Here is a 23,138-nt window from a genome sequence, read left to right as displayed (position 1 = left end):
AAAATGGTAAAAAAAAAATGCGTAAATTTAAGTTTAAAATATTTTAATGCAGATTATAGAAAGTCAGCTTTAAATCAATCTTTACAAATTTTCAACACCGGTACATGGAGCTCAAGCTCAAAAACTGCACTGCCACTCGTTTTCCTCGTGTAATCGAAGATGCTTAACGAAGTCACCCTTGTACCGGAACTCTCTGCTGCAGTGCTGACATCTACAAATCAATCAGTTTAGAAAATAAGGGAAAAATATAAAGTTATTCAAAAAGTCATACTTATGCTGCGGCTTCGAGTGCTTCATAGCGTGATTGGCTAGAAATGCCGAGCTGTGGAACGATTCGCCACACTCCGTGCAGAGATAGGGCTTTTCACCGGTGTGAATTCTGCCGTGGGCTATCAGTCGTGTCTGTTGGGTTGTAAGTATAAATTGAATTAATTTTATTTAAAAAATATATAAACAGGTGAAATAAGTACCTTTGAGGTAAACTTTCGGTCGCACTGATCGCACGCAAACGGCCTTTCGCTTTTCTCAAGGTGCGAGTTTGCGTGATTCGAAAGCTGGATCTGCTTTGGGAACCGTTTCTGGCAAATCGAACACTCGAAATTGCGCTCGTGTCGACTCTTTTTATGATGATGGTACTTGAAATAGTCCGCGGTAACGTACTCGCATCCTGAGTATTTGCATGTGTATTGCTTTATTTGGTCAGAACTTTGCGTGTAAATCTGGCGAGGATTTTTACCCACGATTTTTTCTTTGGACAGGCTAATTGCTTTTGTTATTTTTCTTTTCTTCGGCGGTGCTTCCACTGCTACGTATTCAAACTCTGACGAGCTTCCGTCTTCACTCGATGCTTCTCCTGAACTTTCCCAAGGTTCATTTTTGATGCCAATATCATCCTCATTTTCCGACTCGGACCCAACGTTGCCTTTACGGGATTTTAAAAACTCAGGCAATTTAAACACATTGTCCAGAAACGACTGTCGCACGTTGTAGGCCGTTTCCAGCTTTCCGCAGCACTCGGAGCATGCGTTCTGAGGGTAGGAATCGTTCAGGTCTATCGTGACTCCGGTGAGCAGGACGAACATTTTGGGAATCGGTACATCTTTGACGGTAGACTGGATCGGCACCAGCGCTGGGGCTTTCGTTAGGCAGAATCGACAGAAGTGGGCAATGTTTGCGGTGTGAGGTGTGCAATTTGGTGTTTTGCTGGAGGTTTCCATTGGTGAATAGCTTTGCTATCGATTTAGCTTCGGTAGCTCAGTCGATTGTTGGTCGGACTCGCGATCTGGTCGCGGGTTTGAATTGTTAGGTTAAAAAGATTGGTTGAACGCAACACAAAACGCAATAACCGTTGATTCGCTTTATGTTCTATACGCTGAAAAATGCAGCATGTTTGAATCAAGAAAACATTCAATTGATAAACAAAAATGATTTTTGTTAAGCCACTTCGGTTTAGAAAAAAATATTCATAAAAAAACACTTTTTAACGAAAAACTTCTCTATACTAGTAAGCAATCCAAAATTTCGCAAAGTGAAATTCAACGCCGGAAGATGAAACACTCTTTCCCATCTCAAAACGAGCTTTTCAAGTATCTTAAGTTGATAGTTTCCTTTGTAAACAACATTAACACTGCGTCCATTTTTTATCTAAGAAATTCATGGTTTGATTTAACGCAATTTTTAGTTGGTTATATTCAATATACTGTTTTGTTGCGAGTACTTACAGTTTCGCCAACCAATGTTCACGAAATCAATTTAAATCTGTGTGCAGTTTTCAAACATTTGTTTACAATGCTTCCAAACATCCATCTAATTTGACATTTCAACCAAAATTAACCCAAACTTTCACTAACTTTCTACGAACGTACATTCCAACTCGCGACAAAAATCGAAGAGGGCTAATTTCATGCCCGCTGTCATTCTTCTCTTTTTAGTTGTTTGTAAATAAAGTAAATCACGTAAGTTGGAGAAGTTTTCGCTAAATTTGCTGTCTAAAATAGTTTTTTTTTGTAAAGTAAATCGTGCTAATCAATCGAGGCAAAGTTAGTTACGTCGCCGACATAACCGGAATTGCGTAGAGTTAAGACCAAACGGAATGAAGAAGATAAAATTCTGGGTGATGAAATCCGCTCTTGTTTTCTGAAAAAGGAGCGTTCTTTTATTACGTAACGCGGTTGGGGAGGGAGACTAAACTGAACTGCACGGACACTCAAATTTACCAGATTATTTTCCGAGTGGGATTTAGGGATCGACAGTTGAAGCTGTTAACCTGTTACGGCTTTCCAAGTAAAACAATTTAAAAGGAACAAAGTCGAAATGGAAACATACAGTGCATACGGTCATACCAGACTATGACGTGACCGTGCAGCAAAAGGTTTTACAGATGTTTACTGTTCGAAGGCTCTCTACTGTACTTTGGTCCGTTCAACGCTACTACGAGAACAGTGCGGTGCGGATTGAGAGTGTGCAGCGAAGATTCATCCGGTTCGCGCTCCGCCGACTCCTCTGGCGGGATCCATTTCGTCTGCCCAGCTATGAAAGCCGCTGTAAGCTGATCAACCCTTAGCAGTGCGAACAATGTCAGCAGTTCACTCGTGATCTCCAACGCTTTGACTTCTAGATTGCAGTGCCCAGCCATTATTCAAGGACTGGACATAACGGTCCCGCTCCGAACACTTCAAAATACTCTGTTCTTCCGTGTTCCTATCTACCAAGTTTTTATTGTTTTTAGGCGATAATTTCAGAGTTCTAACAATTCTGCAACTCGATAAAAGAAAAGATAATTGAGATTTTCGTTATAAACTATCGCTTCCTGCAGGATCGACGATGGCGGACACGCTGGAGATAAAGGTGCTGGAAACGGAGCCGAAACCCGTGGGACCGGACGACTTTTGTCGCCTGTGCCTCGAGGCCAACCCCGAGTTGATATCGCTCATGAGCCACATTGGTGAGAATTCGGTTCCGAAGATGTTCGTCTTCCTGACCGGGCTGGAGATCGACTTTGACGACGACTACCCGAAGGTGGCCTGCACGACGTGCTTCACCCGGCTCGAGCAAGCCTACCGTACGCGGAAGGACTTTTTGGACTGCTTCTCCACGCTGATTAGCATGACCGTGGAACCGGATCCGACCGGCGGGGATAAAGATTTGCTTGAGGAATGTGCCTTTACGAATGAAATAATTTTGAAAGAGGAGATTATTTCCGAAGCGAGCGATGTAGAGATCGTACCAGAAGTCAGAAAGAGGGGCAGGCCAAAGGGAACAGCGGCTCTTAAGACAGTTAAAGTTACGGGGAAGAAAATGAAGCCCACAAATGTTGATCCTTCGACCGAGACAGACGATGTGGATAGCAACGAGGAAGGTCGATCGAAGAAGAAAAAACGAAGGGGAACGGAAACCAAGGAGCAGCAAATCGCCCGTCGTAAGTTCTCTAGCATGGACCCCAACAAATGCTACATCTGCCAGGAGGTGTTTGAGAGTATTCGCGAGCTTAACGTTCACCTTCCACAGCACATGGACATGCTCCCATACACGTGCGAGCTGTGCCTCAACGGAAATGGTCCCCAGAAGGAGAAAATAGCCTCCCTGGTTTTGCTGCACCGCCACGTCCGGATGCACTCCGGAAACGTTCCGTGTCCAAAGTGTCCGTACAAGCTGTTTGGCATAAATCGAATGTACAACCACGTGAAGCATAGCCACAGGGACGGAGGCAAAGAGTACATCTGCGAAACGTGCGGCTCTAAATTACCCAACAAGAACGCCTTCGGAGCGCACATGTTGCGCCACAAATACATCGAGGAAGGTCGCTACACGTGCGAAATTTGTGGCGCCAAGTTCGGAAACAATCCCCGTCTGGAACGGCACATGCTCGGCCACAAGGACAAGGAGTTCCAGTGCCAGTACTGTGACAAACATTACCCCAGCAAAACTCTGCTGCTGACTCACGAACGCGAGCACGCCGGAAAAGCCCTGTTCATCTGCGTGACCTGCGAAGAGCAATTCCCCTCCCGCGAGAAACGTTTCCATCACATTAACGAAGCCCACCCGGAAGTAGCGAAAGCAAACCGCGAAAATGACAAGCTTCACTACGGAAAGAAGAACCCGGGTTCGGGTCGGAAGCGTAAATTCGAAAAACCAGACAGCTTTCCGTGCGACTTTGAGGGCTGCGACTATGTGGGCCGCACCTACGGCAATCTACACTACCACAAGCAGAAGCACCGGTTGCGGTTCGTTTGCCAATGGTGCCCGAAGAGATTCCCTACGAAGCAACTGTGCACCGTGCACGAGGTCGTTCACACCGGCGAGAAATCGTTCATGTGTGACCAGTGCGACAAATGTTACACGCAAATAGTAAGCTCAACTACCCAATATACTAACGTTGAACCTAGTTTTAATCTGTTCTAACTTCCCACCACAGAACTGCCTAAGGCGACACCAGATAACGCACGTGGAGAATGCGCCCAAACCGTACGTGTGTTTCGATTGCGGCGAAGCGTTCACGACCAAGCCCAGGCTGGACAACCACGCGCTCAGACACTCGGAACCGCAGCATCAGTCAGTGTTATAACAATAAAAGTTAGAGGAAAGTTAACTAAACAAAGATTCATTTCTTTTCACTTTCAGGTGCGAAATCTGCCAGCGTTCGTTCCGCTACAAGGGCGATTGGACGCGGCACATGAAGCAGCATGAGGAGGGCAAGCTGGTTGGTCAGGTTGCAAAAATTGAGGAGGTTTGCTAGTTTGATATGTGTTTTGTAGGATTCTTATTTTGTATTGTGTTTTTTTTATCAAAGTTTGAAATGTAAGATTGGAGCTTAAAAATATATTGCAGATTATCACACCAAAATCTCGTTTTGTTTTATTTTATGACAAATTTTCGAAAGTCCAGTTCAAGATAAATACGGAGATTCTTCAATGCTGTATTACATCAATTCTGAAGTTCTTGAATTCTTTATTTTTTATCTCTTCAATTCCGCAATAGTTGAAATCACTTTATAATAATTAAATAAATAATAATAAAAAATAATTACGAATTATTCGTAAATTCGGTGTAGCAATCGAGCTTACATTGCTGAAAAAAAAAATGTTCACGACGATAAGGTTTATTTTACTGAGTACAATGACCCTTTGTACGACCACAACCTGTCAACCTGTCAAATAAAAGATTACATGAACCTCGTGATGAAAAACAGCATCATGAAAAAGACGCCATGTACATTTGCAGACGAAAAACGAACCATAACAAAACTTCCCCTCCACTTGCAAAAAGCGCCATGTACATTCGGCGAAGAAAACGAATCATAACAAAGCTTCCTCCAATATAGGGACCTACATAGGGAAATGAAATGTTCTGGGAGAAATTTCAAACGCCCAAAGTCATTCAAATTTAAGGTTGAAAAACTTGTAGTTTTTCTTTGGTGTTGGCACTTTTCTTGTATCGAACAAGCACAAACATAATAAAAACTACCAGATTATTATCGACAACAGTTTTACAGTTTTTGTAATTGTTATAAGTCTCGTTTTTTTGCCAAAATTATTTTAGATTGATTCCAACCTTGTTCTTGCATGATCTTGTTGCTCGATTGGAACCAGGGATGCCACATTTGAAGATTTTCGAGCACAGGCTCAATGCTCAAACGTATTGTTTTGCCATGTTAATTAAATGAATTACTCACGAAAAAGATAACAATGTTTTGCATGTTGGACTTTTCGAGATGTTACGTCCGTAACGTCGTTCGCGAATGCATCCTTGCAGCAGTGACAGCAGTCACTTCCGACCATCATTCGTGCGAGAACTAGCAAAGAATAAAACACGTTTAACAAGTAGCTCGCGTTCTTTTAATTCGTCCGGATATTCCGTTGTCCGCCGGGTAGTTTGGTCCACTGCGCTGTAACCTGCCCATAGGTTATGGGCCCAGGCTAGTGGGACCAAGTTCGTTCGCGAGAAAGCTAAGTTTATTTCGAGAAGTTCGAGTACTACAGTTGGAGTAAAGATGTCGGACGGCCAGCGGTGTTTCGGAGTGCCCAAATTGAATAACCACAACTACCAGGCGTGGAAATTCAAAATGGAGATGCACTTGATCAGGGAGAAAACGTGGAAAACCATTTCCGAGAATCCACCGAATCCTGTGACGGGCGATTGGGACGAGGCCAACACAAGTGCTCGGGCGGCGATTGGACTTTGCATCGAGGACAACCAGACGAGTCTGGTGCGGAATTGCACCACAGCGAAAGAAGCATGGGATGCTTTAAAAGCCTACCACGATAAGGCTTCCGAAGTTTATCTGCTGAAGAGGTTGGCGCGTTTGGAGCTGAATGAAGGCGACGACATGGAACAGCACCTCCAAAGATACACGGATTTGGTGCAACAGGTGGCGGACATCGGCGATGCACTTCCGGAGAGACTGCAAGTAGCCCTGCTGCTTTGTTCTCTTCCGGATTCGTATGATTACCTGACGACGGCCCTGGAGCAGCGGCCGACAAACGAGCTCACCGTCCAGCTGGTGAAGTCGAAATTGCTGGCAGAATCGGAAAAACGTCGAGAACGCAGCGCGCACAGTGGAAATTTTGGACAAGCGCTGCGAGTGGATCATCGTCGTCGTGTCGGGAAATCCAGCGCCAGCGGAAACAGCACCAAGAAGGCGGAAACAAGAACCTGTTACGGATGCAAACAACCTGGTCACCTGAAGAAAGATTGCCCGCAGTCGAAGCCGAACAAGTACCATCGAGCACCGAACGCGAAGCAGGTCCAAGATGTTTCGGATCAGCCAGTCGCGTGGATGGTGGGCAGCAGCGAACCGACCAGCTGGTTTGTCGACAGTGGCGCTTCTCGGCATATGACGGGAAATCGACAGTTTTTTCACGGAGCTGGAGCAGGTCGGCGGAACAAGTGTGCTGTTGGCGGACGGCGAAAAGGCGGAGGTGGCCGGAGTTGGCCGCGGAATCTTCGTTGGAGTGGATGGCGCTGGGGATGCGGTCGAGATCCAGATGAAAGAAGTGCTATTTGTGCCGAAACTGACAAGTGGACTTGTGTCGGTCAGTGCTCTAGCGAAGAAGAACTTTGAGGTTGTGTTCAACGGAAACACGTGTGTGATTCGACGACCTGGAGGATTGATCTGCGCTGTTGCTGAGCGGTACGGAAACCTGTACCGATTGAGCGTTCCGGAGCAAGCGATGGTGAGTGTCGAGCCGCCGCACACGTCGAGCTGCCTGCATACTTGGCATCGGCGGCTGGGACACCGGGATCCGGATGCTGTGCGGGAGATCATCACGAAGCATTTGGCCGACGGAATGAAGGTGGAAAACTGTGGTTCCAACACCGGTTGTGAGTGCTGCCTCGAAGGAAAAATGCCACGAAAACCGTTCCCGAAGAGTGTTGACAGAGGAGCCAAGGAGAAGCTGGATATCGTGCACGCTGACCTCAGCGGACCCATGGCGAGCACCCCGAGCGGAAACCAGTACTTTCTTTGCTTGGTTGATGATCACACACGGATGGCGTTTGTTTACCTTCTGCGGAAGAAATCCGATGCTGCATCGAAGATCAAAGACTTTGTCGGATGGTGCAGGACGCAGATTGGCAAGAACCCCAAGGTGCTGCAATCGGATGGTGGAGGAGAATTCACCGGTAAGGAGTTGCAGAGCTTCCTGCGAGCCGAAGGCATTGTGAGCCAGTTCAGTGCGCCCTACTCGCCACAGCAAAACGGCGTAGTAGAGAGACGGAACCGGTACCTGAAAGAGATGGCGCTGTGCATGCTTTTGGACGCGAAACTAGACCAGAAGTACTGGGGGGAAGCGATCCTGACGGCAACCCACATCCAGAATCGTGTTCCGACGAGAGCCACTGGGATGAGTCCTTTCCAAAAGTGGTACGGGAAACTGCCATCGCTCGGACACCTGCGGATCTTTGGTTGCGACGCATGGGTGCAGATTCCAGCTCAAAGACGGAAGAAGATGGAGCCGAAGGCGCAGAAGCTGGTGTTCGTAGGCTACTCTAATGAGCACAAAGCCTACAGACTTTTGGACAAGGCTACGAATCGCATCACCATCAGTCGGGACGTGACATTTCTCGAAAATTGGAATGTGCAGTACAAACGTGATGCAGACGAACGCCCGGAAACCGAGGAATCGGTTATCGAATTGGAACCACCTGCAGTGGTGGCCGCACGCGATGTGGCACCAGAACCTGTGGCCGAAGAGGAACCACCAGAACCTGTGGCCGAAGAGGAACCAGCAGAACCTGCGGCCGAAGAGGAACCAGCGGCACCTGTGCCGCACTCGGATGAAGAAGAGGACTTGGAGGGGTATCATTCTGCGGAGGAGCTCTACTTTGGCGATGAAGACGGAGCCGCTCAACAAGAAGGACACGCCGATGAAACCCAGCAGCGGAATCCACGGCGTAAAACCCGGGGAGTGTTGCCAGCGTCGCTAAGGGACTTCTTTGTCGGCATGGCATTGGCAGACCACGACGAACCGACATCCTTCGATCAAGCAGTAAGCTGCGCTGAAAAGGAGGAGTGGATTGCTGCGATGGATGCAGAATACGAAGCGTTGATGTCCAACGATACCTGGGAGTTGGTGGACCCGCCGGCCGCATGCAACATTGTCGGTAGCAAGTGGGTGTACAAACGAAAGCTGGACGCGGATGGGAAAGTCGAGCGGATGAAGGCGAGGCTTGTAGCTCAGGGCTTCAGTCAACGTTTTGGAACCGACTTCGAGGAGATTTTCGCCCCAGTAGCGATGGCCACCACGTTCCGTGTGTTGCTGACGGTGGCTGGCTACCAGCGCATGCACGTGAAACACCTGGATATCAAGTCTGCATATCTGTACGGCAAGTTGGAGGAAGTCGTGTACATGCGGCAACCGCCTGGGTACGTACAAGCCGGATCCGAGAAGAAGGTGTGCCGGCTGAAACGCAGCATCTACGGCTTGAAGCAGGCGGCGAGAGTCTGGAACAAAACGCTGACGGGTATGCTGAACCAGATCGGACTCGAGCAGTGCAAATCCGATACGTGCCTGTACCGGAAGTCGTGCGTGGATGGCGGGTGGCTATTCCTGCTCATTTACGTGGATGACCTGCTCCTGGTTTCAACGCAAGCGAAGGAGATCAACCAGATCGAAAGTGCTCTCGAGAAGCGGTTCAAAATCACGAGGCTGGGTGACATCAGAAGCTTCCTGGGAATCCGTGTGCGCCGAAACAGCGATGGCTTCTTCGTGATTTCCCAGCGTGCCTTCGTCGAAAGACTGAAAACCCGTTTCGGACTGGAGCACGCGAAAGGATCGAGGTATCCAATGGACCCCGGTACTTCAAGGTCACCACGGACAGCCCAAAGATGGAGAGCAACGGGGACTACCACAAACTGATCGGATGCTTGCTCTATCTTGTGGTGCACAGTCGCCCCGACATTGCAGCGACCGTTGGGATCCTGAGCCGGAAAGTCAGCAGCCCGACAGAAACCGATTGGACAGAAGCCAAACGCATCGTAAGATATCTGATCCATACGGTTGACTACGGGTTAGTGCTGGGAAGCAGCAGCAAGGAGTTTCAGCTGACAGCCTACTGCGACGCGGATTGGGCGGGAGACAGCAGCGACCGGAAATCCTGCAGCGGTTTCCTGTTTCGTCTAGGAGGAGCGACGGTAGCATGGGCGAGCCGCAAGCAAACCTGTGTCGCCATGTCTACCATGGAGGCCGAATACGTTGCGCTCTCCGAGGCTGCCCGAGAAGCGGTTTGGATGCGGCGTTTGCTGACCGAGCTCAACGAGACGCCTAAGCTGCCAACCATCATCTACGAAGACAACAGGAGTTGTCTGGACTTCGCCGTAATGGACCAGCAGAAGAAACGGTCAAAACACATTGACACTCGCTACCATTACACCAAGCACTGCTGTTCATCGGGCGAGATCGAGCTGCAGTACTGCCCGTCGGAGTCCATGGTTGCGGATATTTTGACCAAACCCCTTGGGTCCAACAAAGTCAAGAGATTCGCTACACTGATGGGATTGGCACCTGTTCCGGGCAAGGAGGAGATAGGAGGAGACGAGTAGCGGTGAGGCAAGGTCACATTCGCGAGGAGGAGTGTTGGACTTTTCGAGATGTTACGTCCGTAACGTCGTTCGCGAATGCATCCTTGCAGCAGTGACAGCAGTCACTTCCGACCATCATTCGTGCGAGAACTAGCAAAGAATAAAACACGTTTAACAAGTAGCTCGCGTTCTTTTAATTCGTCCGGATATTCCGTTGTCCGCCGGGTAGTTTGGTCCACTGCGCTGTAACCTGCCCATATTGCATCTTTTACCAAAAACAGATTTGTAAAATATTATTTTGCCATCAAGTTAAATTCATTTGCGTTTTTGTGATGTGCCCGAAAATCTTCAAAATCTGGCATGCCTGATTGGAACCCCGATTTGACAGTTCGATTGGAACCCTGAGAGTGACATTTCGCCTCTCCATATACCCGGTCACGAGAAATTCTAGCAGAGTTGGTTCTGCTAGAATCCTGCTAGAATGATTCTAGCAGGCCTGTCAGGATTCTGTAAGATTTTTGCTAGAATATTCTAACAGAGCGAAATCTGCTAGAATTCTGTGAGAATTTTGCTAGATAAATCTGACAGAGCGAAATCTGTCAAAAATTACTTCATTTCCGCCAAACCGCTTCGTGGCGAACTTTACTTCCGCCAAAATAGTCTTGTCATCGAACCTGTAAACAAGTTCGATGACGAAGTGAACTTTGTTCAACTCATTTTTGTCGGTTATTTGGTAAGTTATTCAAACAAAACGGTAGTGTGCCAAGATAACTTACTTACTTATCCTTTTTAACAGGCACCAGATGGAGATGGTTCCGAGAAAACCAGAGCACCATAGTCAACATAAACGGCCATTGGCCTATGCTACGCGGAAGCATTCTAGAAACAAAAGGTAAGCACTGGAGCAGAAGCTAGAAACAGCAAAGCCGGATTGTTTATAAGATTTTTTTATTTGCAGGTGGTCCCGAGATTTTCCACGCAACGCAATGTTCCAGGGCCATCCGTTCCTCAACGATTGAAGTGACCATTAAGTGAAGTGTAGAATTTAAAAGTCAGTGATAGTGCATGTTTTGCTTCCATTTGTTGTAATTAAAAAAAATTGAATAAATTTGATTTTGAAACGCGTTTTTAGTTGTAAAATAAATAGAAATATCCTAGGAAATATCTTACTTCTAGCAGGATTCTAGCAGAAATTTCCTGCCAGTTAATTCTATCAAAATTCTAACAAAATTCTAGCAGAATGGGCTGTTAGTTCGTTCTAGCAGCATTCTAGCAGGATTCTTACAGAACCGGTTGATTTCGCCGACCTCTACTAGAACCGGTTATTGCATTTGAGCTAGAATTCTTTGAGAATTCTGGCAAAGAACTGGCAGGATGATGGCAGCTTTCTAGTAAGAATAATTTCGCTCTGTTAGAATTCTGTAAGAATTTTGCTAGAACGCCGTGACTGGGTAGGCTCTCTACTCCAATAACAGCAGGGTGATATAAACATTGATGATTTCAAAAGAAGTTATGTTTGTTTTTCTTAAATAAAATGACGGAATCAATGTTTTATTGAATATGGATGATCAAGTATCAATAAAAGCAACGTTTTTCATCGTTTGTTATCATTAGAACACATTGTTTTGCTTTTATATTAAAATTGGAATTGAAAAATGATGCTCAACATTCAAATGCGTTTTTCTCAAAACGCTTGGTTTGTACATGATGCTTTTTGAAATGTTGGCGTCGAAATGTCGCTATTTGGCCACCATCTTAATTTATAGAAATCGAGCAATTTTGGAGCATTTTTGGCTTCCTCTCCGAGGAATGCCATATAAAATCACTTGAAAATTGGCCAAAAAATGTCACTGCGATTTCTCGGAAATGGCTGAACGGATTTGGACACTTCCGGTTGCATTCGATCCCTCTTAGCTTCCGATAAGTCGCTATTGAAAATCTTCCCCGTAGCCCTTTCCTGTCAAAAGATATTTACGAAAAACGATTTGCAAAACTAAAATCAAAAAACAAAAAACTAACTTAATCCACCTATGTGGTTGGTGCCTTCCTCACTCTTTTCCAACAAAGGGTGATATGTAATATGATGGATTTGGACACAAATTTGATCCAAAAAAACACACATATCACTCAAGGGCTCATAAGTGGTCAGAACTCGAGGCAGGGTTGCCAGATCTTCAATGTTGTGGACTCGTTGGAAAGTTATCTCGATTACCTAATCAACGATGGGTCGGATGATGGATCCGGACCTTGTTTACATACATTTAAGTGAGATCCGGCTACAAAAAAGTACATAAATATCACTTAAGTGGTCATAACTCGAGACAGGGTTGCCAGATCTTCAATGTTGTGGACTCGTTGGAACGGTCTTTTAATTACCTAACCTACGATGGGTCGGATGATGGATCCGGACATTGTTTACATACATTTAAGTGAGATCCGGCTACAAAAAAAGTACATAAATATCAATTAAGTGGTCAGAACTCGAGACAGGGTTGCCAGATCTTCAATGTTTAAGACTCGTTGGAAAGGTCTTTTAATTACCTAACCAACGATGGGTCGGATGGTGGATCCGGACATTGTTTACATACATTTAAGTGAGATCTGGCTACAAAAAAGTACATAAATATCACTTAAGTGGTCAGAACTCGAGACAGGGTTGCCAGATCTTCAATGTTATGGACTCGTTGGGAAAGTTTTTCAATTACCTAACCAACGATGGGTCGGATGATGGAACCGGACATTGTTTACATACATTTAAGTGAGATCCGGCTACAAAAAAAGTACATCAATATCACTTAAGTGGTCAGAACTCGAGACAGGGTTGCCAGATCTTCAATGTTTAAGACTCGTTGGAAAGGTCTTTAAATTACCTAACCAACGATGGGTTGGATGATGGATCCGGACATTGTTTACATACATTTAAGTAAGATCCGGCTACAAAAAAAGTACATAAATATCACTTAAGTGGTCAGAACTCGAGACAGGGTTGCCAGATCTTCAATGTTTAGGACTCGTTGGAAAGGTCTTTTAATTACCTAACCAACGATGGGTCGGATGATGGATCCGGACATTGTTTACATACATTTAAGTGAGATCCGGCTACAAAAAAGTACATAAATATCACTTAAGTGGTCATAACTCGAGACAGGGTTGCCAGATCTTCAATGTTTAGGACTCGTTGGAAAGGTCTTTTAATTACCTAACCAACGATGGGTCGGATGATGGATCCGGACATTGTTTACATACATTTAAGTGAGATCCGGCTACAAAAAAGTACATAAATATCACTTAAGTGGTCATAACTCGAGACAGGGTTGCCAGATCTTCAATGTTGTGGACTCGTTGGAACGGTCTTTTAATTACCTAACCTACGATGGGTCGGATGATGGATCCGGACATTGTTTACATACATTTAAGTGAGATCCGGCTACAAAAAAGTACATAAATATCACTTAAGTGGTCAGAACTCGAGACAGGGTTGCCAGATCTTCAATGTTTAAGACTCGTTGGAAAGGTCTTTTAATTACCTAACCAACGATGGGTCGGATGGTGGATCCGGACATTGTTTACATACATTTAAGTGAGATCTGGCTACAAAAAAGTACATAAATATCACTTAAGTGGTCAGAACTCGAGACAGGGTTGCCAGATCTTCAATGTTGTGGACTCGTTGGGAAGGTCTTTCGATTACCTAACCAACGATGGGTCGGATGATGGATCCGGACATTGTTTACATACATTTAAGTGAGATCCGGCTACAAAAAAGTACATAAATATCACTTAAGTGGTCAGAACTCGAGACAGGGTTGCCAGATCTTCAATGTTGTGGACTCGTTGGAAAGGTCTCTCGATTACCTAATCAACGATGGGTCGGATGATGGATACGGACATTGTTTACATACATTTAAATGAGATCCGGCTACAAAAAAAGTACATATATATCACTTAAGTGATTATAACTCGAGACAGGGTTGCCAGATCTTCAATGTTGTAAATTCGTTGGAAAGGTCTTTTGATTACCTAACCAACGATGGGTCGGATGATGGATCCGGACATTGTTTACATACATTTAAGTGAGATCCGGCTACAAAAAAGTACATAAATATCACTTAAGTGGTCATAACTCGAGACAGGGTTGCCAGATCTTCAATGTTGTGGACTCGTTGGAACGGTCTTTTAATTACCTAACCTACGATGGGTCGGATGATGGATCCGGACATTGTTTACATACATTTAAGTGAGATCCGGCTGCAAAAAAAAGTACATAAATATCACTTAAGTGGTCAGAACTCGAGACAGGGTTGCCAGATCTTCAATGTTTAAGACTCGTTGGAAAGGTCTTTTAATTACCTAACCAACGATGGGTCGGATGGTGGATCCGGACATTGTTTACATACATTTAAGTGAGATCCGGCTACAAAAAAGTACATAAATATCACTTAAGTGGTTATAACTCGAGACAGGGTTGCCAGATCTTCAATGTTGTGGACTCGTTGGAAAGATCTTTCAATTACCTAAATAACGATGTATAACATGATGATGTTTGGTTCAGTTTACTGCCATTTATTCATCTTCCGAAAATATGCGAAAACACATTTTTATACATAACTTTTGAACTAGTTATCGAAACTTCAAACAATTCAATAGCACCGTATGGGACCCTAAACCAAGTCGAATGCGACTGGTTTGGTCAAAATCGGTTCAGCCAGTGCTGAGAAAACTGAGTGACATTATTGGTCACATACACACACACATACACACACACATACCCACACACATACACACACACATACACACACACATACACACACACATACACACAGACATTTGTTCAGTTTTCGATTCTGAGTCGTTATGTATACATCAAGGTGGGTTTTTGAGCTTTTAATAAAAAGTTCAATTTTAGAGCAGGATTATAGCCTTACCTCAGTGAGGAAGGCAAAACGATGAAAAATTTTCAAAATTGCTTCATTTTTGCACAACTAGGTAGTCTGGAATGTCCTCCATCCCTGGCTGAAACGGGACAAAAATCCATTGAAATTTGCCAAAGTTACAGCCACTTTAAGAAAACTGTTAGCATTCAGACGCCTCCAAATCGACTAAAACGAGGCCAAAATCAACCAAAATGTTGGCATGTTGCACATTTTTGTAAAGCTCTTTCAAAACCCAATCCACTGAGATACATATCTCGACGAATTATTAAGCTTAGTCGTTAATATCTGCGCTAAACTGGTATTTTTGACGATACCAAGGCATTATCACATGCTGGTTCGCCCATCCGGCTAAAAAACCCAGAACTATTATACTTCACTCGAAAGCATTTTTCATCGTGCTTCGAATGTCATCTTAGGAAATAAAATTCCCTTTGTAAATCGCGTCCAGCATGCAAAGATTCCACCCGACCTCAAATCAGGTCCAGAATAGCCTCAAAAGTCGAGCGGCCGGAAGATTGCTCGAAAACTCAAGTCGAGCACCTTCCGGCCGGAAGATTCCTCGACTACGCGCAGAGAGAAAAAAAAACAAACATATCAGCTCAGAGAGCGAGCAGCGGAGAGAACGAGATTCGAACCCACGGGGCACACACCGGCCAAAAATAAAACTCTGGTGCGCGCCCTAGCTCACTACACCGACTCGACTTGCTGAGAAGAGTGCAACAAAAACGCGACCAACTGGTCGCAATTGGTTTACGGCAGATTATTTTATTTTGAGGGAACCCGAGTTTTGGCTTCCTCTCCGAGGAATGCCATATAAAATCACTTGAAAATTGGCCAAAAAATGTCACTGCGATTTCTCGGAAATGGCTGAACGGATTTGGACACTTCCGGTTGCATTCGATCCCTCTTAGCTTCCGATAAGTCGCTATTGAAAATCTTCCCCGTAGCCCTTTCCTGTCAAAAGATATTTACGAAAAACGATTTGCAAAACTAAAATCAAAAAACAAAAACGATGAAAAATTTTCAAAATTGCTTCATTTTTGCACAACTAGGTAGTCTGGAATGTCCTCCATCCCTGGCTGAAACGGGACAAAAATCCATTGAAATTTGCCAAAGTTACAGCCACTTTAAGAAAACTGTTAGCATTCAGACGCCTCCAAATCGACTAAAACGAGGCCAAAATCAACCAAAATGTTGGCATGTTGCACATTTTTGTAAAGCTCTTTCAAAACCCAATCCACTGAGATACATATCTCGACGAATTATTAAGCTTAGTCGTTAATATCTGCGCTAAACTGGTATTTTTGACGATACCAAGGCATTATCACATGCTGGTTCGCCCATCCGGCTAAAAACCCAGAACTATTATACTTCACTCGAAAGCATTTTTCATCGTGCTTCGAATGTCATCTTAGGAAATAAAATTCCCTTTGTAAATCGCGTCCAGCATGCAAAGATTCCACCCGACCTCAAATCAGGTCCAGAATAGCTTCTAAAATGTCTTAGCCAAGCCAAGACAAGTCAAGTCATTTCGGGAAATGACAATATGTAATGTGTTCTTAGATACCTTTTCTTGAGCCATCGATCGACTCCGTTAGCGATACACTTTTACCCTTTCTTAAATTTTCGCTTTAGCTACGGAATGTTAGAGCGGAATGCGAGAGAGGGAGAGAGTTTACGGAAATTATGAATCGTTCGAGCACTGCATTAGTTTTTAAGCCGTGACAGCATTAGACAGCTCGCGTGCACTGGTTACATGGATTTTCGTCGACAGACCGTAGGCCTATTTTACTTTTACTGGTATAAATATCATTCGATTTAGTAAGTCTATAGGCTATATACTTTGTAAAGTAATATTCTTTCTGTCAAAAAGGATCACAAAGTTTTTTCTTTAAATTGTTTTAAAAATCCATTTTAAATCCTTTGCGGTCGTATAAAGTGTCATGGTACACAGAAAATTAAGCTTTATCATTGTGAACAATAATATTAGCAATTTAGTTGAATCAACGAATCGTCTATATATATATATATATATATATATATATATATATATATATATATATATATATATATATATATATATATATATATATATATATATATATATATATATATATATATATATATATATATATATATATATATACAATGTATATTATACTTGTACATTCTCAATACACAAATTTTTGTATGAACCGAGAAGAGGAAGCCCCCATTCACCTAGGTGGATTAAGTAACGTTTTTTAAATACAATTTTAATGATTCGACTATCCGGTGTTATATTTTGACGAGGACTTTGGATAATCGAGTACGAACTGTGTTTATATTTTGAAATCCCCAGATTTCTGATTTTTTTTAAATGGTTTATTTTCTTAAACTTTTCAAGTTTTAAATTTTTTAGAATTTTTGAAGTTCTGAATTTCTAAAATGAATTTACAATTGATGATGATTTTCAGGACCCTGAGTATTTGAATTTCTAAAGGCTGGTTCTGAAATTCAAAAATATAAAACTTTCATATTGAAAAAAAATTTTGTGTGCATATTTATTTTATTTATAAATTTCTGGTTGTCAAATACTAAAATTTTAAAAATTTACATTTCGAAATTTTAAAATTGTAGAACTATTTCACGATTAAATGTCTGAGAAATCTTAGAATTTGTTTTTTTTTTCGATTTCATATTCTGAAATGCCGGAAATCTCAAATTATTTTTTGTTGTTTTCAAAACGAGTGTTTTTTCTACGCGTAATCACGGTAATTTTTTTGAACAAAAATCTAAAAATTACAGTGTTTTGTTACTAAATCGTTTTTGATAGACTTCTATTGAGCGTGCAAGACCTTTTTCGACCCAAAGGGCTAACGCGGCACGAAATGTCAGTTTGTTTCGTGCGTAAATAAACAACTTTTGTGGGTGTGATTGCAAAATAGTTGTACAAATTTCCACCGTAAAGTTTGTTTCGCGATGGCCACCGTCAACCCGCTGGACGTGGACACAACCGACGAGGTCCACAACCAGCAGCGCAAGCACGAACCGATCGACGCCTTCTGCCGGCTGTGCCTGTGCGAACCGGAAACGTTGATTCCGCTGCGGTCGCTCATCGGGGACGTTTCGCTTCCGGCCATGTTCCACGCCCTGACCGGGGTGCAGATCGACTTTGACGACCCGTACCCGAAGCGGGTGTGCTCGGTTTGCCTGGAGAAGCTGGAGTCGGCGTACGGGATACGGAAGGAGTTTCTGGAGAATGTGGCCACGCTGGAGAGTTACTTTTTGGGCGGCGGGTCGTCGGTGGTTAAGGAGGAGGCTTTTGAGGGGGAGATTGTCGTTAAGGAGGAGGGCGATGAGTTGACTTCGTCTAAGATGGAAGTGCTGCTTGGGGAGGATGAATCTTCTGGGGAGGGATGCTTTCCGGAGTACGTAGAGGTGGCGGAATCGGTGCAACGGGAAAGATTGAAACCGGGTCCGAGAAAGGGTGTTCCAAGAAGGAGACTTAAAATAGTCGGGGAACGTTCGGTGATGGACCCACTCAAGTGTTACATCTGCGAGGCGCAGTTTGTGGATGGGCGCGAGTTGAACATCCACCTGCCACAGCACTCGGACATGCTGCCGTACACGTGTGTACCCTGCGAAACTGGGGGTGGCCAAAGGAAGAAAATCATCACGGTTGTGATGCTACACCGGCACTTCCAGATGCACGCGGGAACCATCGAGTGTCCGCATTGTCCGATTCGGGTGTACAACGAAGATCGACTGCACGCCCACCTTAAGCGGTACCACGCGGAATATGCGCGGGCCGAGTTTACGTGTGAAAAGTGCGGCTATCAACTGAACAGCAAAGAATCGTATCAATCGCACATGGTTCGGCACGACGCCCTCGAGGAAGGTCGCTACACGTGTCTGATTTGCGACAAAAAGTTCGGCAACAGCTCGAGGCTGAAGCGCCACACGTTAACCCACGAGGACAACAAAGAATTCCAGTGCCAGTACTGTTCCAAGTCCATCAGCAGCAAAACCCTGCTTCTAACCCACGAGCGCGAGCACGTCGTCGCCGGCGACCTCAAACAGTACGCGTGTGCGTTCTGCGACCAACGATTCGCCAACCGAAGCGCCCAAGTTAAGCACGTGTCCGTAGAACACCCGGAATCGGTCGATCGACGTCACACCGTACGCAGAAACACGCACGAACCGTGGCAAGGAGTTGGCTACCAACGCACGCGCGAAGACATGAGCTGCCCGTACGAGGGTTGCGAGTTCGTCGCCAAATGCTACCAATCGTTCTACAACCACAAAAATCTGCACGAAAACCGCTTCAAGTGCGCGGTGTGCGAAAAGTTCTTCGCGAACCGGCAGCAGCTCAACATCCACAAGAATACGCACCTGGAAAAGCGGGAACGACCGTACGCGTGCTCCGAGTGTGACAAACGGTACACGTCGCAGGCTCGCCTAACGGACCACGTACGCGTCCACACCGGCGTACGACCATATTTGTGTACCGAGTGCGGAGAATCGTTCTCGACCTCGCAGCGGTTGGCGCATCACGTGTTGAAGCATTCGCCGCCCCAGCATAAGTAGGTTGCGGGGTTTTGTGGTCATGAGTTGGTAAAACTTAAAAGTCGATTCTCCTTTTTCAGATGTGAAATCTGCAGAAAGGAGTTCCGCTACAAGGGAGACTACGTCCGGCACGTCAAGAAGCATGAGGAGGAGGGAGTTGTTTCTGAAACCGTGTTGTAAAGTGGTTTGTTCTACTTACGATCAATAAAGCTTTAATTTGCAATGTATAGTTTTAATTTTCCAAAAAATATTAATATCTTCTAAGAAACATTATTTTATGTAGGGGAAAGGCATGTAGATCCATTCAGTACCTACAGTTGATTTAGTAGCATTCATTGTAATCGAACGTGAAGATTATAGATTCAAAAAAGCGTTTTCAATATAGTTTTAAAAACTTACAAGGTAATTTGGTTGAAAAAATGTGCACACACCCTTACCAAAAATCATGATTTTTTGAGTTCCAAATCCCACTTTTCATACGAATTTTTCAGTTCAACCCATATAACCATTTTTATGGTTGTAGTACCTGAACTCAAAAAACCGTATGAAAAGTGAGATTTGGAACTCAAAAAATCATGATTTTTGGTAAGGGTGTACTTCTGGAGTTTTTTTTGAAAAGGTCCAATAAACCAAATTTTCAATTTTTGCTTTTTGGGTGTTTTTAGAACCGCTTTGAGTCAGGGGTATTCAAAAACATCCAAAACGCAAAAAAATAAAATTTGGTTTATAGGACCTTTTCAAAAAAACTCCAGACTTTTAATTTAACACGAGTAAAGAAGACTAGATTACGCATCTTTTTCAGTCTGTTCCGTCTGTGGCTTTGATGATGAGTGGGTGGGGGCTAACGTGGCGCAAAACGTCAAATCGTTTGTTTTGAAAATTGTGCTTGCAAATTGGGACGTCTTTCGTGTCGTCCTAAGAGGAAGAGATGCCGACTCGCTAACTGTTTTGAAACCAGCTCAGGAACCAGCGAAATTTGACAGATGCTCAGTCGACACCGTAGACAAAAAACTACAACAGGGCATCATCCATCGCGTTTGGCAGTGTTGTCAGAATGGGTAGAATTTTATGTTTCAAATAATTTAATGAAAGTTTTATTTCAAGTAATGTTCTAATTCATGTTTAATCAGTAACAAAAACCGTTTAAAATAAAAAAGTGATAACAACAAAATCAGTCAACTCAAACGAAGATCAAACATACATACTCCTACTGTCAAACTTCATTTTTCTCGATTTTCGTGGATGATATGTCTTCAATCGTAGGCGGATGAATCTTGTGTGTATGGTTCGATAAATGTCCCCCAGGTTGTGGCCACCATTATCGGAATGGCCATTTTCATGTCCGGTATCGAAAATGATGAATTTGATACCCATATTGCCAAAACCCGTATGGTTCGGCAAATGTCCCCTATGTCCCCCTTTGTCAAAATACTCAGTAATTTTCAGCAGGAAACAGTAATAATTACAAAAAATTACTGTTCCAATTTCACCACTTTCTCTCGCAACCGGGAAACTAGTGTTCCAACGTTCTCATTATTTTCTGCTCCAAGCTCATCCGGAATGGGTCCTCGTACGGTTGTATAGTTTTTGGCATTGCCGTCGACAAAATGGATCTGTAAATTGAAAAAAAAAAACATTGGAATACTGTTTCTTTAATGTCAACCCCTTGTCTTAATTTTCTTGTTGCGTTAAATTTCTACAAAAAATATATTTCTTCAGAGAAACTTACCTCACAAACGCGGGTACTGCCTTTCACATTGAAGTGAAGTTCTTCATCCGTGCTGTTCACACAAAAGCTGATCCATGCACGTCGGATACACAGATCCTTCGGGAATCGGTAAAAGCTGAGCAAGGGATCAGTCCGCCGTGTCCTCCCACACCCAACAACCATACACGGAAACTAAAATCATGATTGATTATATATGCCAACGGCACATAACTGTATCTCAGATCAGCTTATTAAAACTTATGAATTGTCATTATGAACTTCGTGTACCACATATAAATTTGAATAACAATCATCATAGATTTTATATGCGTATCGCACATAACCGAGTTTGCTTCCTTCCTAACAAAAAATATTGTTTACGCAAATAAACTTTGTGAGCATTGCATATAAGTTGTATGTGCGCGATGCTATAGATTTTTGCTGTATGCTTTTACACATAAAATTTACATGCAATGCTCACAACATTTATGTATGCGTCTCGGTATGCGGCCATAAAACGTTTTTTTCTGAACAAGATGGCGAAAATTGGAAAAAAATTTTAGTCGAGGGTTTTGTGCCAACATTTATTGGCATTTTTTCAATAGTCAAATTGTTTAAAAGCCTACTGCTAGATCTAGGGTAGATAAATTCAACGCCACGTTGGAGGTAAGTAAGAAATATTTGTGACGAAGATTTTTCTCGACTTCACATTTTTCTTATTCGCAGTTGCTCCAATCCAGCTCCTTTAACCGGATCTCCCGCCAAAGTGTAAAAAAGTGGTTCTCGCAGGCGGACATTGGCGCCGTCGCTAAAAGCCGCTAAACCTCGTTGTTTGGACGTTCGACTCGCGTGAAGAAGCGGGTTTGAAACGGCGTGAATCGACGATCCGTCGGAAAGTCGACTTCCGTGACAGGTTTGTGACGAATATTTTCTTGATTTAAATTTTACAAAACAGTTATTTTCCAGGCAAACCCAGCATAAGTTTTCCGGATCAAAGATGTTCAAAGCTTGCGGTGCTGAGGCCGATTCCTCAGATTGGTCAGGTTCTGAAGATGAACCCCGTTGGCGAGATCGGGTCTAGCAACAAGAAGGTAAATAAAGCTTGAATTTAGTGTATTTTTATGTTTTAACTGCCCATTGTTTCATTTAAGGCCGTCGATCTACATGCCGGTGCTGAATTGAAAGGCCACCTGAAGGTCAAAATCCGACTGGTCCACGAGAAGACGAAGTAACGTCACCGAACACGAGCGAAACGGCCATGCTGGCTCAGGAAAGCTCGGGCGCTTCTTTGGCAGCACGTCGGACACGACCCGGTGCCGGCGGAGCAAGTGATGGAGGAAGTGGAAGAAACTGAATCTTCAAGCTGCTCGACGTGATTTCTTGTGGTACAAAACGCAATTGTTTTAAAAAAAAGTATTTGAAAAAAATTTCAACAATACATTATAAGAATTTTTTAATATTGGAAGAAAGTTTAATCAGCAATTCAACATTAGGAATAGTAAATGAAAACAAAATACACCACTCTTGATAATCAAAAGAAAAATACATTGAAAATTATGAATTCTGCACATACAACTTATATGTGGGTGCATATCGCCAAATGTTTTATTCTGTGAGCATTGCATATACTTTTCATGTGTCGTGAACATTCATGCTATATGCGTTTGCTTATTTCGAACTTGTATTCATGTGCAGAGCTCATACAGTTTATGTGCAGCGCATATACCGGTTAAATGCAGAAGCATTTTGCAAAAAACTATATGTGAAACTTATAGCAGCAATCATGATATTTATTTCAGTGTACACTTCATGTTAAAAATACAAAAAACTGAAAATCAAAACCACCCACTCCAATCAAAACAAACGCGTGCGCTACAAGCAGTAGGATGCAACAGAATGACACTTTCTGGCAACTCGGTATCCCTCTTCG

At 43.7% G+C, this 23,138-nt stretch overlaps 3 protein-coding genes and 1 long non-coding RNA gene across 7 annotated transcripts; 3 read left to right on the top strand and 1 right to left on the bottom strand.

Annotated features, from left to right (window-relative positions):
• Positions 1 to 26: 26 nt before the first annotated feature.
• LOC6045424 (zinc finger protein 23) lies at positions 27 to 1,817 on the bottom strand. Of its 4 annotated transcripts, XM_038258151.1 has the most exons (5): positions 1,722 to 1,808; positions 1,393 to 1,644; positions 471 to 1,251; positions 272 to 402; positions 27 to 211 (listed from the first exon to the last, which is right to left on the bottom strand). In XM_038258151.1, the coding sequence occupies exons 3-5, from the start codon at positions 1,215 to 1,217 to the stop codon at positions 118 to 120; spliced, it is 972 nt and encodes a 323-aa protein (XP_038114079.1). In that variant the 5' UTR covers positions 1,218 to 1,251; positions 1,393 to 1,644; positions 1,722 to 1,808; the 3' UTR covers positions 27 to 117. The 4 variants fall into 4 exon arrangements, with proteins under 4 accessions (XP_038114079.1, XP_038114077.1, XP_001862802.2 ...); XM_038258149.1 differs by lacking the exon at positions 1,393 to 1,644 and having other exon boundaries at positions 471 to 1,372; positions 1,722 to 1,817; XM_001862767.2 differs by lacking the exon at positions 1,393 to 1,644 and having other exon boundaries at positions 471 to 1,244; positions 1,722 to 1,810.
• Positions 1,818 to 1,879: 62 nt separating this feature from the next.
• On the top strand, positions 1,880 to 4,842 carry LOC6045423 (zinc finger protein draculin). Its single transcript, XM_001862766.2, has 4 exons — positions 1,880 to 1,955; positions 2,816 to 4,347; positions 4,415 to 4,551; positions 4,621 to 4,842. Exons 2-4 carry the CDS (start codon positions 2,824 to 2,826, stop codon positions 4,733 to 4,735), a joined length of 1,776 nt encoding a protein of 591 aa, XP_001862801.2. The 5' UTR covers positions 1,880 to 1,955; positions 2,816 to 2,823; the 3' UTR covers positions 4,736 to 4,842.
• A 12,992-nt stretch (positions 4,843 to 17,834) lies between these two features.
• On the top strand, positions 17,835 to 19,720 carry LOC119767817 (zinc finger protein 433-like). Its single transcript, XM_038257382.1, has 2 exons — positions 17,835 to 19,517; positions 19,581 to 19,720. Exons 1-2 carry the CDS (start codon positions 17,914 to 17,916, stop codon positions 19,678 to 19,680), a joined length of 1,704 nt encoding a protein of 567 aa, XP_038113310.1. The 5' UTR covers positions 17,835 to 17,913; the 3' UTR covers positions 19,681 to 19,720.
• Positions 19,721 to 21,396: 1,676 nt separating this feature from the next.
• On the top strand, positions 21,397 to 22,766 carry LOC119766853. The gene is made up of 4 exons (XR_005277179.1): positions 21,397 to 21,874; positions 21,935 to 22,121; positions 22,175 to 22,299; positions 22,360 to 22,766. It is a non-coding gene; the product is annotated as an uncharacterized LOC119766853 (long non-coding RNA).
• The last annotated feature ends 372 nt before the right edge of the window (positions 22,767 to 23,138 follow it).

Source organism: Culex quinquefasciatus, chromosome 2 (genome assembly GCF_015732765.1).
Source record: "Culex quinquefasciatus strain JHB chromosome 2, VPISU_Cqui_1.0_pri_paternal, whole genome shotgun sequence".
NCBI classification, from domain to species: Eukaryota; Metazoa; Arthropoda; class Insecta; order Diptera; family Culicidae; genus Culex; species Culex quinquefasciatus.
This window is presented reverse-complemented; position numbering and strand designations above follow the sequence as displayed.

Coding starts and splice junctions, on each gene's coding strand:
- LOC6045424 (XM_038258149.1), bottom strand. CDS start 1,217: ATGGAAACCTCCAGCAAAACACCAAATTGCACACCTCACACCGCAAAC. Junction 403..470: donor ACCGAAAGTTTACCTCAAAG/GTACTTATTTCA, acceptor ACAACCCAACAG/ACACGACTGATAGCCCACGG. Junction 212..271: donor CACTCGAAGCCGCAGCATAA/GTATGACTTTTT, acceptor ATTGATTTGTAG/ATGTCAGCACTGCAGCAGAG.
- LOC6045423 (XM_001862766.2), top strand. CDS start 2,824: ATGGCGGACACGCTGGAGATAAAGGTGCTGGAAACGGAGCCGAAACCC. Junction 4,348..4,414: donor ACAAATGTTACACGCAAATA/GTAAGCTCAACT, acceptor TTCCCACCACAG/AACTGCCTAAGGCGACACCA. Junction 4,552..4,620: donor CACTCGGAACCGCAGCATCA/GTCAGTGTTATA, acceptor TTTCACTTTCAG/GTGCGAAATCTGCCAGCGTT.
- LOC119767817 (XM_038257382.1), top strand. CDS start 17,914: ATGGCCACCGTCAACCCGCTGGACGTGGACACAACCGACGAGGTCCAC. Junction 19,518..19,580: donor CATTCGCCGCCCCAGCATAA/GTAGGTTGCGGG, acceptor CTCCTTTTTCAG/ATGTGAAATCTGCAGAAAGG.